The following is a 17097-nucleotide window of genomic DNA, read 5'->3' on the forward strand; positions in this document are numbered from 1 at the left end:
GAATTTTGTCAAAAAAACAAATTATCGCAAAAAATTAAGGCACCGCTAATAATAACGGACACTGCCGACAAACCTTTTGAAAAATGTGCTTTAGATATCGTAGGTCCACTAACGATTACTAATAATAAAAATAAATATATTTTAACGTTCCAAGATAATCTAACAAAATTTAATAAAGCAATTCCGATACCGAACCAGGAAGCCGCGACAATCGCAAAAGAATTTGCGACAAAAATAATCTTTGAACACGGTATCTCAGAAAATATATTAACGGATCAAGGAACAAATTTTTTAAGTGAAATATTTAAAAACACATGTAAACTATTAAAAATCGAAAAGATTCAAACAACCGCGTATCACCCGGAAAGCAACGGAGCGCTAGAATGATCTCACCGAACGCTAGCCGAATACCTCCGACATTACCAGGTATATAAATATGAAACCGGAATTTTTGTATAGAAAATACACGTTTATTATATGAAAATGATAAAAAATATTTTATTCGAAATATTGCCCATTGCTAACTATACATTTTTCCCATCTCTCTGACAATTTGTGGATGCCATGCCAAAAAAACTGTTGCTCCTTTGAGGCAAACCAGTCATCGAGCCATTTTCGTACATTTTCGTAAGAAGTGAAGTGCTGCTCAGCAAATGCGTGTCCCATCGATGCAAATAAGTAGTAATCGGATGCAGCCAAGTTTGGTGAGTAAGCCGCATGCGAAAGTATTTCCCAACTAAACGCCTCAATCGTTTCCTTGATCGTTTTTGCTGTGTGTGATGGTGCATTATCATGAAGCAAAATCACTTTGTGTTGCCTTTTTTGATGTTCTGGTCGTTTTTCACGTAAAGCTTGATTCAAATCGATTATTTGTTGTCGGTAGCGTTCAGTATTGACGGTTTCGTCAGGTTTTAGCAGCAATTCGCTGTCTTCAAACTTTTTCAGTGGTCTTCCACGTTCTTCGTTTCTCACGTCAAAATCGCCACTTTTGAATTTTTTAAACCACTCAAAGCACTGTGATTTACCAAGAGCATGCTCACCGTAAGCTTTGACAAGCATTCGATGCGATTCTGCAGCAATTTTCTTCAAATGGTAACAGAAAATCAATGCTGTCCGCAAATCGTAGTTTCCAGGCACAAAATTCGACATGTTCAACGCTATTAAAAACTATGCTGTTGTATGAAACTTGTATTGTTGTGAGTTAAAAATCTTTATCAGATGTTAAAACAAGAAAATGGCACCAATGACGCGGTTTGACGGTAACTACATTGACAGCTAGAACCATCTATGGGCAAATTCCGGTTTCATATTTATATACCTGGTATATAAATGCCGATCAAACGGATTGGGACGAATGGATTCCCTACGCGATGTTCACGTATAATACAACACCGCACACGGCGACAGGGTTCACACCTTTCGAATTAATTTACGGGCACCGAGCAATATTACCAACGATATTGTCGCAACCGCCTAAGTCCACGTATACATACGATGATTACGCGCAAGAATTAAAAGAAAAATTATGCGCCGCACAGCAAGTTGCAAAGGAGCATCTAAGGAATGAAAAAATAAAAACCAAAGAAAACTATGATAAAAAGACGAAAGAAATCAGACTCAAGGTAGGAGAAAAAGTCCTCTTGTACGACGAAACAATTCGCCGAGGACGATTGAAGAAATTGGACTTCCTATGGACCGGACCTTACACAATAATCGAAAAGAATTCGGAACTGAACTACACGATAAAAAGGGGAAGGAAAACCATACGCGTCCACATAAATCGACTGAAACCGTTTATTGAAAATTAAAAAGCAGGTGAAAGAAAAAAAGGAAAGAAAAACGCATTAATAAAAAAAAAAAAATAGAATAGATGATAAGGAAAACGTAAAACGAAAATTAAAGAAATTCCTACCTTAATATCCTCCACGCCCACGTCCAGCACCGCGTCCCACATTCCACTCTCGCATAGCCTGAAGGAGGGCCTGACCACGACCCACAGGACGAGCCTCAGGGTTGAGGAAACGACCGCGATCCACAAAACGAGGCGCCGGATCCCAACGGAACTCAAGTCCGCAACCTCGATTGATACGGGGCGGCGGCGCGTCCACAGGCACTTCCGGCACAAACGCAACGTCACGATCGACCACTAAATCTGGAAGATCCAGCAAGTCGACCTCGCGAACAAGCGCGGGCGCCGAGAGTTGGTCGCGAAAGGAACGAGCAAAATGGTCCGATAAGTCTGGCACTTCCACTAAAGGATATTGACCCCTAACAGAAGCCTGAGCAGCGCTAAAGATCAGCTCGTGGCAGTTAGGAGCCATAACACAAAAAAAAACTTTTGCACAACACTAATCGTATATAACGCTCGCGTATATAATCGTATATTTCGCGGCGCGATGAAGCGCGCGCCGAGCGCTTTAACGAGATTATCCGGAAGAGCGGTGAATGTTCGAATCGGAAGTATCGAGGATATATGGAATTTGGAGATACCGAATTGTTTGAAGAAAGAACTACGCGAACGTTATATAGAGGACCGTTTGTACTGTATAGAAGAGATCGGCTTCGCGGAAGAGTTCGTGCGAGAGGCGAGCGAGACGCGATTCGACGAGCCTTTCGCGAATGTCGGAGCCGATGGCTATTTGCTTTATCGCAATTGGAAACAGCGATACGGAATTCCGAAATTTTCGTGGGAGGTGAATCACGTCGTGCATTGTTTCTTTAAGTTCGGTTGCCGATTCGAGAACGGAAATTATTTCGAGGAGAACGAGAGATATTGCGCGTATTGCGCGCGTAGCTCGAGTTTCGCGAAAAGCGTATCGACGCACGTGACGAAAACGGTGTATAGCGAGATGGTGCCTGCTTGCGATCTCGTCGACGAGGTTTTCGACGTGTCGAATAATTGGTGCGCCGGCTGCGAGACGAGAGCTTTGTTCTACATCGAGAATTACGACGAGGAAGAGACGTGGTTTATTTGTAAAAAATCTTGGCGTTCGTTAGACGACGAATAACGAATCGAGAAACGATGGAGGCGCGCGATCTTCTCGATAGCGCGCGGGACGTCGCGACGGAGGACGCGTATCGCGTGTGGGCGCAACGGTGCGACGAGTGTCTCGAGTCTCTGCGGGAGAGATGTCGAGGCGAGCGCCGAGGGAGATCGACTGGAGCGATCAATTCTCTTATCGCTCGAATCGTTCGATTGACGGGCGCGAGAGACGATCTGCGTCGACGTTTCGAACGCGTGGGAGGCGGTGTAGAGGGACGCGAGGGATTCTCGTGGTCTGAGATCGAGACGGCTTTCTCTAGACGCGTTTTAACCGGCGCGGTTATTAATTTCGATTATATCGAACCTCGACGATTTCTCGAGGACGCTAGAGATACCGTGCTCGATCAAATACGCGATGTTATGGATGAATCTAACGGTGTTAAGGTCAATACCGTGTTTATTGGCGAGTTCGTTTCGGGCGACAAGATCGATGTTAAGACTATTGTCACGAAGAATTATCCGCTTCTACCTCTTTCCGACTTGCGAGAGTGGTACGAGAAGCGAGTGGTCGACGCTACTCTAGTTTCGTTGGAAGAATTTCAGGAGCGCGATAGCGGATGGGCGTTATCGCGAATATTCAATTTAACGGTGAACGTGAACAGATACAATCCTATGCGCGCGGGATGCCACGTCAAATTACCGTGAGAGATCGTGTTGAAGAGAGCGGTGATAAACGTGCGATCTAATGACAATGCGTGTTTCGCATGGGCGGTGGTTGCCGCTCTGTATCCAGCTGAAAAAAACGCGGGTCGGGAATCTTCGTACCCGCATTACACGACAGTGCTGAATCTGAAGGGCGTTAAATTTCCTATGAGTTTGAACAAAATTACTAGATTCGAGCGTATTAACGACATATCTATTAATGTGTACACCGTTCGAGATAAAAAGGAGGGAAAAGGCGGTTGTCGCGTTGTTCCTCTGCGTCTCACTGATGATAAAAAGGACAGACACATTAATCTGCTGTATTTTGACGATATGACGCGACGAGATAACGCGACGCATTTCGCGTGGATCAAGAATCTGTCGCGACTCGTCGGCTCGCATCTGAGCGGTAGGCGACATAAATCCCATATATGCGATCGGTGAGTACGAATTAAAAAAATTGTCGCGCGATGTTGATAATGGGCGCGATTTAAAAATGTGCGTTATGTCGCAGATGCATGCACTATTTTCGAACGAGCGATAAGTTATCGGCTCACAGCGTGGACTGCGGAAGGATGAACGAGTGCGCTATAGTCCTTCCTACCAAAGACGACAAATGGTTAGAGTTTCGCAACTATAGTAGAAAGGAGCGAGTTCCATTCGTGGTGTACGCTGATCTCGAATGTGTGCTGAAGAAGAAAGAGGAGAGGAGAACGTCGAACACATCTATCGTTCAGCATCACGAAGTCTATAGCGCCGGATATTACGCGCGATACGCGCTCGATGGCGTTAGCTCTACCTACAGAGCTTATCGCGGCGAGGATTGCGTATTGTGGTTCGTTAAAGAACTGCACGATTTAGCGCTTCGCGCGAAGACTATTCTCGATACCGATGCTGCTATAACGGATCTTACATCGGATGAATGGGAGAGATTCGTAAACGCGACGCGCTGCAGCATATGCGAGAAACCGTTCGAATCGGGAGACGCTCGCGTGCGCGATCACTGTCATCTGACTGGACGGTACAGAGGTCCGGCGCATTCGAATTGTAATTTAAATTATAAGGATACTTACGTAATTCCCGTATTCTTTCACAATTTATCGGGTTATGACGCGCATTTTATCATTAAAGATGTAGCTAACGCTTTTCCCGGTAGCGTAGAAGTATTGCCGATAACGAAAGAAACGTACATCTCTTTCACGAAGAATGTCGAAGATGCGTGGGACGAGGGATGGTTCGGGAAACGCTTGAAATTGCGTTTCGTGGATTCTTTCAAATTTCTAAGCGCGAGTCTCGAAAAATTGGCGTCGTATCTAGACAAAAGCGAGTTGAGGATCGCGCGTTCGGAATTTTCCGATCTTAGCGACACCGATTTCGAGCTTCTCGCGCGAAAGGGTGTATTTCCGTACGAGTATGTCGACGACGTAGATAAATTGTTGGAGACTCGTCTACCGCCGCGCGAGGCTTTTCACAGTTCGCTAACCGGTGACGCGATATCCGAGAGCGATTACGCGCGTGCGATAAGAGTCTGGGAGCGATTTCGCGTCGAAACGTTGGGCGATTATAGCGATTTGTATTTAAAGACCGATGTTCTTCTATTGGCCGATGTCTTCGAAAATTTTCGCGACGCGTGTATGAGAAGTTATAATTTAGATCCCGCATATTATTACACGTTACCGGGATACACATGGGACACTATGTTAAAGTATACGGGTGTGCGATTCGAATTATTAACCGACATCGATATGGTGATGTTCGTGGAACGCGGAATACGCGGCGGGCTAAGTCAATGTTCCAACAGATACGCGCGCGCTAATAACAAGTATTTACAGTCGTACGATCCTTCGGAACCATCGTCGTATCTCATGTACTTCGATATAAATAATTTGTATGGATGGGCGATGTGTCAATCGTTGCCTTATGAAAATTTTCGATGGGTCGATGACATTACGAGCGTTGACTTAATGTCCGTGACATCGGACTCGCCTATCGGTTACATTTTAGAGGTCGACCTTGCATATCCGTCCGGCCTTCACGATTCTCACGCTGACTTGCCATTCTGCCCGACGCGCGATAAGCCGCCCGGAAAACGAAACGAGAAGCTTCTCGCCACACTGTACGATAAGAGCCGTTACGTAATATATTATCGCAATCTGCAGCAATGCGTTCGACACGGATTACGCGTTACGAAAATACACAGAATATTGCGATTCGCAATCTTCATGGCTGCGCGAATACATCGAACTGAATACGCGATTACGAATTAACGCAAAAAACGTGTTCGAGAAAAATCTATACAAATTAATGAATAACGCCGTGTTTGGCAGAACTATGGAGAACGTGCGCAATCATTCGAATGTTCGACTTGTGACTCGATGGGACGGGCGATACGGCGCGGAGGCGATGATCGCGAAGCCGAACTTTCACAGTAGAAGCGTTTTCGCGGAGGATCTCGTAGCCGTAGAATTGCGCAAACTCGAGGTTAAGTTCAACAAACCGATCTATGTGGGTATGTGCATTCTCAACATATCTAAGATTCGTTTATACGAATTTCACTACGAGTACATGCTACCATTGTATCGAGATAAGTGTAGAATAATGTACATCGATACGGATAGTCTCATTTATCGCGTCGAGTGCGAGGACGTGTACGAGAATATGAAGCGCGATATCGACAAATTCGATACGAGCGATTACGCAACGGACAACGCGTACGGTATGCCTCTCGCTAATAAAAAAATACCCGGTGCGATGAAGGATGAGAACGCTGGCGCGATTATGACCGAATTTATCGGACTCAGAGCGAAGATGTACGCGCTGCGAGTCAACGGTAAAAGCGATACGAAAAGGATCAAGGGTGTTAAGAGCGGTGTTGTCGCGAGAACGATAACGTTTGACGATTACGCGCGCTGTCTTCGACAGGGGATCGAGATGAAGCGCGAGCAGTTTTGTATAAGATCCGAGTTACACGAGATGTATACAGTATCGGAGTTGAAGATCGCGCTCAGTCCGCACGATGACAAGCGATACGCGATATCGGGAACTACGGATACGTTACCGTGGGGACATTATAAAATACCGCTGTAAGGAACGAAAAAACGTATATCAAGAAAATATTATACGTTTCTTAAAACATTTAAACTTTAGTAGTTTATTATTAGTATAAACATATTTTATAAATAATATATTACCATCGTATTTTCGATATAATATTTCGCAGTCGCGCCGAAGATAATAGTTCGAGAAGAACTTCTAACTGAAATACATGTTTTTAACTCAAAAGAAAAAATTATATCGAAGAGACGCGTTTCTAAATTTTATATCAAAGTATACAAGTTTTACATCACAGGCTTATGTTCTTTGATTTGAAATTTCAAGATTCGAAACATTCGTGAACGTTCTACGAATTATCGCGAAGAGACGCGTTTCTACATTTCAGATTAAAATATATAAGTTTTACATCACAGGCTTGTATTCTTTGACTTGAAATTTCGAGACTCGAAACATCGATGGACGTTCTACGAATCGTCTCGAAGAATGCACGTTTTGCGCGAATAATATAATTTGAATATAATTTGAATATAATTTGAATATAATTTATTGTAATAGATTTTAATAAAAATGAAAATAATGAAAATATTCGATCGGTCTTATTTATAATAATAGATTTTAATAAAAAATGTATCGGTCTCATTTATAATAGATTTTAATAAAAAATCGTGGAAATGTTCGATCAGTCTTATATGTAATAGATTTTGTTAAAATCTATTATAAATAGGACTGATCGGACATTTTCACGATCTTTCTATTATGCTCTCGAAAGTGTTTTATATAGAATAATGTGAAAAAAATGTTAATGCGAGTTTTAGTGTTATCATAGTGACGTAATAGAGAATGTATACAGAGCGCGAGAAAGAGTACGTATAAAGTTTGAAAGAGAGAACGCAAGATACGGCGGCCACGTAGCGGTGTGAGAGAGAACTCGTATAGAACGCGAAAAAAATTCGTATATAACGCCAAAAAGACGAACTCGCGCGTGTTTTTGCGATGTAAAAGTCGTGGAAACCACCATTCTGTCGAGTGGCCTTCACTTGGACACAGTACAATTGGACACGGTGCAAATGGACACGTTACAAATGGACACGAGATTGTGCACACGGTTCAATTGGACACAGTGCATTTGGACACAGTAATTTTGGATACAGTAGCTTTTGGACACATAAGAAAATACGCATCGTTTACTTGGACACCGCTCAATTGGACACTGTTCATTTGGACACCGTTCGTTTGGACACAGAAAGATGCGCACCGTTCATTTGGACACCGTTATTTGCCCACCGTTCGTTTGGACACCGTTATTTGCCCACCGTTCGTTTGGACACCGTTCATTTGCCCACCGTTCGTTTGGACACCGTTCATTTGTACACAGAAACATGTGCACTGTTTGTTTGAATATGTAACAGATAGAGAGAAATAAAAATCATTTTGGGAAAATATAATCAGTATTCTTATAACACTTTATACTGGTAAATCTATGTAAAATATGAAATCGTGAAAAGGAGATACATTTGAAGGAAGATATAACCTAACCCAAACTTATTTCTTATTTAAAACAAAAATTTGGTGTGGATTACGTCGTATAACTTAAATCAAATTTTGGTGTCCAAACGAACGGTGGGCAAATGAACGGTGTCCAAACGAACGGTGGGCAAATGAACGGTGTCCAAACGAACAGTGGGCAAATGAACGGTGTCCAAACGAACGGTGGGCAAATGAACGGGTCCAAACGAACGGTGGGCAAATAACGGTGTCCAAACGAACGGTGTCCAAATGAACGGTGCGCATCTTTCTGTGTCCAAACGAACGGTGTCCAAATAAACAGTGTCCAATTGAGCGGTGTCCAAGTAAACGATGCGTATTTTCTTATGTGTCCAAAAGCTACTGTATCCAAAATTACTGTGTCCAAATGCACTGTGTCCAATTGAACCGTGTGCAAAATCTCGTGTCCATTTGTAACGTGTCCATTTGCACCGTGTCCAATTATACTGTGTCCAAGTGCACCACTCCCATTCTGTCTAAGTCTCGGCTAATCTGGACTCGATTTGGCAAATTCTCGCGTTCTCTCTCATTAGCATAGAGCATATATCATGCTACATGCAAGCGAGAGAGAACGCGACGAAGCTTACCACAAATCGAGTCGAGATTAGCCGCGAGTTAGACAGAGCGACGATTTCCATGACTCTTTATTATATTGTTGAAAGTGTTATATATAAGACAACGCGAAAAAAAGGTTACCGCGAGATACGACGTTCGCTTAACGATGCGATAAAGAATGTATATAAAGCGTAAGAAAGAGTCCGTATAAAGCGCGAAAGAGAGAACGCAGGACGCAGCGGCCGCGTAGCGGCGCGAGAAAGAATTTGTATGGAGCGCGAGTGAGAACTCGTACAAAATTACAAACTATTTATAAAATTACAAGCTATTTATAAAAAGTGTTATATTTAATATATAGTTATATTTAATATATAGTTATATTTAATATATAGTTATATTTAATATATAGTTATATTTAATATATAGTTATATTTAATATATATATAGTTATATTTAATATATGTATAATTATAATATTTAATATATGTATAGTTATAATATTTAATATATGTAGTTTTATTTAATAAAACCATTTCACGTAAACCTCGTCGCCCTTTCGATGCAGCACCTTTTCTACGAGATACACGTCGGGATCGCCGACGCGCAGCAACTCATGCTCGTAGAATCCTCCGGCGATCGGCTCGCCGCGCGAATCCTTTAACAGATACGTTACGGGATTAGTCCATTGTATCTTAGTTATTCGAAAAATCTCTGTAGTCCAGTTGGGTGTAAAGCCTTTCTCGAAGATCGTCTTAAATTTACTGACGCGTACCGGATCGGCTACTTTGAATTTCGCCGGAGCCGCGATCTTTATATTGCTGTATACAGTATTTAAAAGTTCATCGGCGATCGCTGGAGTCACGTCGACAGGTCTCATACTTATAGTGCGATGTTTTCGCGCGTTATATTCCTCGACGAGTCGTGGTAACTCGTCGATCCACTTGTACGTTCCGTTTAGCGTGAAGTACTTCCACATAGAGTTTTTGAGCGTACGATTGAATCGTTCGACTATCGACGCTTTCATCATCGAATATGTCGAATAATGATTCACTTCGCCCTTCTTCGCGAAATTTCGCATATCGGCGTTGTAAAATTCTTTTCCTTTATCGGTCTGCAGATTTTTCGGACACCGCTTAGAGTCTCGCATTATTTTAGATAACGCTCGAGTAACCTCGTTTGCGCTTTTGCTCTTAAGCGGTACAGCCCACGCGTATTTGCTTAATGCGTCGATAACGGTGAGTATGTAGTTGTGGCCTTTGTTGAGTCTCGCGTAAGGACGCATCTCGACCACATCCGCTTGCCATAGGTCGTCGTACCCCGGGGGGCCTCCCTGAAGTAGTGCATATGCCAGTTTCCAGGGAGGCCCCCAGAAACGCCCGAGAAGATCACCCGGAGGGGTTTTAGTGGGTATTCCCCGGCCGTTTGTTTAGGCCGGGGTGAGTCCCACATAACCCCGCCTCGAACCCCATCGAGGCGGGGTATGCGTAAAAGCATTTCCCCTCCGTCACAAAAAAAAAGGTCGTCGTACCCGCGCACCGCAACGCGACGACGCGGGAAGTTTCTTCTAGCGGGCGCGTGCAATTCCTCGACTAGTCTTCGTTTTTCGACGCTCATAATTCTCTTCTTTTTCTCTCGAAAATAACGTTGGATTGAATCTGTCTTTCGAGTGGCTCGCCGCTCCCGCTAATCTCTCTTTCGAGCGGATCGCCGCTTCAGCTAATCTCTCTTTCGAGCGGATCGCCGCTCCCGCTAATCTCTCTTTCGAGTGGCTCGCCGCTTCCGCTAATTTTTGCCAGTTCCCCCACTCTTCTCGATAGCTCGTCCGCGTCTCTCTTCAATCGCGACGTTGAATTTTCCAATTCTCGTATCTTCGCCTCGGATTTCACCGCGGAATTCGCCGCGATTTTGAGTTAGTTCTTGTATTACTTTACCTAGATTGAACATTATTTTACGATCACTCGCGTTTCTCGTCGAGGACTCCGTCGCGTTGAGCGATATAGTATTTTTCGCGACCTCGATTCGATCGCTTAAATCTTTGATTCGTTTATCCAAAACATCGATCCGTTTATCTAGAACGTTAGCGCTCGTTTCTATTCTCGAAATGGAATTTTCCGCAGCGTCTATTTGTTTACTCAGAGCGTCATCGCGCGTTTTTATCTCGGAAACGAAACTCTCCGCGACGTCTATTCGTTTACTCAAAGCGTCGTCGCGCGCTTTTATCTCGGAAACGAAACTTTCCGCGACGTCTATTCGTTTACCCAAAGCGCTATCGAGTTGAGCGAGTCTCGTAAACAGTAGAATGACGCCCTGCCCCGCCTCGTCCGCGTCTTTTCTCAATTGCGATGTGATTCCCTCGACGTAGCTTTTGCTTGTCGCATCGGTGTCCTCCTCAGGTTGAGCCAAGCCTTTTATCTTGCGCTTCCGTCGCGAGCGCGCCGCGATGAGAGCGGCATTGTGAATTAAGACGACGCAACCAGACCGGGTACTCATTGGGTGGCGTACGCGAAAAAAGAGGACGACGCGATTTACTACGACGGTTTCGACGATCTTCGTCCTCCGCGCAAACTCGCGCGTTATCTCGGGCGCGACGCGAACATTCGATATAATCGTCGCTCCGAGCAAACGCGCGATCAGAATATCTGCGGACAATTGAGTCTTCGATTTCTCCGAGAAGTTATTCGCCGTTATTCAACCGTTATTCGCCGATCGAGCGCAGTTCGATCGCTTTCGCCGATCATGTCGCTGACTCTCACTCTTTTCGGACGAAGCAGTATTCTCGCGGCGAGTTATTTTCCGCCTCTCGATTTAAACGACGACGATTACGAATTAGGTTTAACCAATTTCGAAACTTATAATACGATACCGAATATAAATTCCACGAATAATAAATTTTACTTCGACGATAATGACGAGATTATCGCAATTCCAGTAGGATCTTACGAATTAAACGCTATAAATGCGTATTTAAGAGCGGCGATTCGTCACAAACGACGAGCGAGAGAGGAGGAACGAGAACGCGAAAACGAAGAACCGAAAACGAACGATGACGATTACATATACGATGTTGATGACAATTATTTCGAAGACAAAGAGAATGGCGATAAAAGTGAAAATTCTATAACGCTTCGCGGTAACGATAACACCATGAGAAGCGAAATTAAGTGCGCGTATCGAGTAAATTTCACAAAACCCGATAATATCGGTTCGCTCTTGGGTTTCTCGTCTCGCGTATTACAACCGAATAAATGGTACGCATCCGATAAACCAATAAATATTATGGCCATTAACCTCATTCCAGTAGAGTGCAACGTCACAACAGGGGCGTATCACAACGACAAATCCGCGCATACTATACACGAATTCGCGCCTAACGTTCCACCCGGATATAAAGTGTCGGAGATTCCAACGCAGATCATTTATCTTCCGATCATCGCACGGACCATTACCGATATAAACGTGCGTATTGTGGACCAAAACGGAAAATTGATCGATTTTCGCGGCGAGGAAATCACGATTCGTGTACACGTGCGACGAAAACGGTAGAGAAGCGCGCGATGCTCGTAGTAAACGGATTGAACGCGAGAAACGCGCCCATTATCGCTGTCGCGTCGCCTCTAAATGTGGAAAAAAGAAGGAAGAAGGGAGGAAGACTAACCGTCGCCAACGAGACTTTTCTGCGCTCTTTGGGTTTCGTCGTGCCGAGGACCGCTTCTTCGTAAAAAGCGGAATGTGCGACATTCTAAGTATCAGTGGGGAGCCGATCTTCGACGATCGCATCGTCAAGATTGAAACTCACACGTACAATCCTTACGCCAATACTACGTTCGGAAATAGCGATGAGATACGAATTCCTATACAACAGCAAGATTTGTACACGTTGCCTTGCGACAGGTTTCTCTACGTTGAGGGCAGACTCGAGTCGAAGGAAGCATCGAGCGCGCAAGGGGAAATCGCATCGGTGACGAGATTGACGGTGAACAATTGCGCGGCGTTTATGTTCGAGGAAATTCGCTACGAGCTCGACGGCGTGGAGATCGATCGAAATAGAAACGTTGGAATAACGAGCACGATTAAGAATTACGCGTCGCTGACGGTCGAGAGAAGCAAAATATTAAAAAACGCTGGATGGGATTTATTAGCGACAACTCATTCGTCGATCGGTGATTTTAATTTTTGTTTTTCCCTCTTAACGTACTATTAGGTTTTTGCGAAGATTACAAGCGCGTTGTAATCAACGCGCGACACGAACTTATTCTAATACGAGCGCGCAACGATAACAATTGCGTTATATCGCGCGAAACGCAAGAACCTAAAATCGTTTTGTTAAAGATACAATGGCGAATGCCTCATATAGTATTGAATGATGTTAATAAATTAAGATTATTGCGCACGTTAGATAGCGGACGATACCTGAGCGTCGCTTTTCGCTCGTGGGATCTCTACGAGTTTCCGCTTCTACAGAGCACAACCAAACACTCGTGGGCCGTCAAAGCGGCGACACAACTCGAGAAACCGCGATACGTTATCTTCGCGCTACAATCTGGAAAGAAGAACGTTCTGTCCGAGGAGCCTTCTTTATTTGACGATTGCAAACTAACTAATGTCAAACTGTATCTTAATTCCGATTTTTATCCTTACGACGACATGAATCTAGATTTCGATAAACATAAAGTCGCCGTGTTATACGATATGTATTCGAAATTTCGAAAAACGTACTACGGATGCGAAAACGACGAAGCGCTCTTAAATCTAAATAAATTTTTAACTCACGGCCCACTCGTAGTCATCGACTGTTCTCGACAGAACGAGTCGATCAAGAGTGCCACCGTGGACGTTCGCATAGAGTTCGACTGCAAGGAAAACAATCCCCTCTAACACCACAGCTTACTGTCTTATTATTCACGAGAGTACAATCCGCTCACTAATGTCGTGCGCAGAATCGTGTAAGCGCGATGATACTCGAAAAAATATGGAGAAAGAATAAAACACTTAGAAACAATCTAGAAAGAAACACTTCGAGTATCGCTAACAACGACGATGGACGCGCCGATCTTTGTCGATCTTCAAGGTTTCGTAGTTAACGAAAAATTCGTCGCGAAAGAAGTAGCCGTGTTAAGAAATGGTGTGGAATTAACGCATCACATCTTTCGCCCGCCGATGTCGTGGGATCTGCTCACGAGAGCGGAAAAATCGCGAGCGTGTTGGCTGATATCGAATCATCACCAGCTAAAGTGGAACGATGGACACACGAATTACGGGTCGATGAAAAGACTCGTTCGAGATGCCATATGTCGAGAATCTAGCCCCGATTCGACGGTGCAGATCTATGTCAAAGGTCACGAAAAGAAAAAGTGACTGATCGAGATCTTAGGAAACGTCGCCGACGATCGCGACATAGCCGTTTCTGTCGAGACTATCGACGCCGAAGACATCGAACGTCTGGAGACTCTGAACGCTTTGCGGGCCTTTCGCTGCGGATATCACACGAAAAATTGCGCGTTGGAAAACGCGTGCAAACTGCACGATTGGTGGTTCGAGCGACGCGATCGTTTGCGCGATATGCGCGATTGATTTTATATTATAAATAAATTATATTATAAATTATATTATAAATTATATTATAAATTATATTATAAATTATATTATAAATTATATTATAAATTATATTATAAATTATATTATAAATTATATTATAAAGTATATTATAAATTATATTACATTATTGTATATTGTATATTATTGTATATAATCTATAAATTTAAGTTATATATAATGTATCAAATTAATTATATATTTTAAACTTTATATATAATTATAATGTATTGAGTATAATGTATTGAGTTAATTATACACGTTATACGAACGAACCGCGTTTTTTCTTTATCGCGGTCGCATTCTAATTTTTTGTCACCAAAATACAAACTTAATGCGGATACAGATAGTTATTACGAGAAGCGCGAGAACGAGAGGATGCGGAAGAAGGAAAGAGAAGCGTGAAAAATCGACGTTTCGCTTAATGTATAGCGTTTATTCATAAAAATCATATCTTACAAATGCGCTTCATTAACGCGTAAAATTACTCCGTGTCGAACGGTTGCGATTCGGGCTCGTAGTTCGCCAATCGTACATCCGTCCGCGATTCACTCTCGTCGACCGTCGCCGGTTCGGCCTCGTCCTCCATCAATCGCAATTCGAGCTCCTCGCCGATCGGTCGCGATTCGGGCTCCTCGTCGATCGGCGATGCGACGACTCGCCTAACCTCGGGAACGGCGAAGTCGCGCTCGCTCTCACGAAGCGGACCAATTAACTCGGGGATGGCGAAGTCGCGCTCGCGCTCGTGAAGCCGACCGATTAAGTTGAACCGTTCGGGGGCTCGCGCGACGTCGCGTCGACGAGCGTCGCGCAACGCGCTATGAACGCTTTGCGCTTGTGCGAGCATAGTCCTCGTTTTAGTTATTAAATTGTAGAGCGATTCTCGCGCCGTTTTTATACAGCTTTCTATTTCTTGTCTAAAATACAAAAGTAAAAATTAGTAAAAGTAAAAATTAGTAAAAATTAATATAACTTACATTAAACACGCGATATCTACGTCTTCGTTCAACTGAAAAGCGAGTCTAAACGAATCCGGACTATTTTCAATAACACCTTGCGCCTCCGCACGCAAATCCGTGGCGAGGTCTCCCAGAACGTAGGACTTTATCGCGATTAAATCTCCGTTTACATTAATATAATCGGCCGCGTTAATTATCTGTTCGATTCGTTCCATATCGAACAGTTCGCGACCGATTTTAACTTTCGCCACTTCGCGTTCCACCGTTTCGCGCTTCGTTATCTCGCAAGCGAGAATACTTTGACGCTTCTCGAAACGATCTCGCGTTTTATAAAAATCGACGCGCGGATGTCGCGGTACGATTTATCGATCACGCCGCATCTTCCTTCCGCGACCGCTCCGTCGCCGGAAGGGGGGTATCTCTACTCGCTCATCGAGTGTCTTTTTTAGAGGACAAATGAATAATAAAAATAGAAATAACAAAAAACATCCGTTAGATAACGCGCATTCCGAATACTCGGCGAATAATGAGATCATCATCGCCGGAAAGAAGTATCTAGGGGGCATCTAAGGGGTATCTCTAATTTATCGTTACCGGAAGGAGATATCTCTAATCGCTCATCGAATGTCCTTCTTAGAGGACAAACGAATAATAAAATAGAAATAGCAGAAAACATCCGTTAGATAACGCGCATCGTTGGAAGGGATATCTTTAATCGCTCATCGAGTGTCCTTCTTAGAGGAGAAACGAATAATAAAATAGAAATAATAGAAAACATCCGTTAGATAACGCGCATCGTTGGAAGGGATATCTTTAATCGCTCATCGAATGTCCTTCTTAGAGGACAAACGAATAATAAAATAGAAAAAACAAAAGAGGAACTCGAGCGCGTCCGCTAGATAACGCGCATTCCGAACGTTCGATATCGAAAGAGACGCGTTTCTCTCTCTCTCTCCCCACCCACCCACATTATTCGTCGACGATAAAAATAGGCGTCTCGCGGAACGCGCGGATCAATCGCGCCCGGCGTCTCTCGATAGTTTACCGCGTCTTCCCCGCTTCGCGCGATGACTAACACGAGGACGGCTCTTCTCGCTCTAGCGACGATGCTCGTCGCCGCGACAGTCGCCGCGCCTTTCGACTCGGAAAGAATCGAGGCGCTACGTTTTCTGCGCGTGTACGGTTTTCTAAAGGACGATGGAGGATCGCTGTCGTCCGATAACGCGACATCTCTGCGTCGCGCGCTATCGCTGTTTCAAGAATATTATCAATTATCGGGAAACGGCGTGTTAAACGCCGTTACGCTTCATCTTATGCGTAAACCGCGATGCGGACTCGCGGATATTCCCGATCGCGCGTATAGCCCGATCGCGCGAAAATAGCCGAAGACGCGTCTCGCGTGGAATTTTCATAGCTAGCGAGGAAATCTCGCGAACGGCCGAAACGGCGTTCGCGTTATGGGCGGCGAACTCGTCGCTAACTTTCGCGCGCGACCCGTTACACCCCGATATATTGATATTGTATCGAACGGGTGCGCACACTTACGCGAATCGTCGAAACGTCGGTATTTGCCCGGCGGCCTTCGATGGTCCGGGAGGAGCCCTAGCTCACGCGTTCTTTCCTTCTGGAACGACCGACTTCACATCGGAGATACACGTCGACGATTCCGAACCGTGGCACGTGTATCTAAACAAAAATCCTCCCGAC

At 44.2% G+C, this 17097-nt stretch overlaps 1 protein-coding gene across 1 annotated transcript; it reads left to right on the forward strand.

Moving 5' to 3' along the window:
- The first annotated feature begins 3022 nt into the window (after positions 1–3022).
- On the forward strand, positions 3023–6772 carry LOC138943435 (uncharacterized). The gene is given in 5 exon segments (XM_070314289.1): positions 3023–4125; positions 4245–4732; positions 4817–5170; positions 5690–5801; positions 5845–6772. Coding segments are annotated over 5 exon segments (2985 nt in total).
- The last annotated feature ends 10325 nt before the right edge of the window (positions 6773–17097 follow it).

Source organism: Polyergus mexicanus, unplaced genomic scaffold, assembly GCF_030449975.1.
Source record: "Polyergus mexicanus isolate NDT 795.1 unplaced genomic scaffold, iyPolMexi1.0 SCAF_26, whole genome shotgun sequence".
NCBI lineage: Eukaryota > Metazoa > Arthropoda > Insecta > Hymenoptera > Formicidae > Polyergus > Polyergus mexicanus.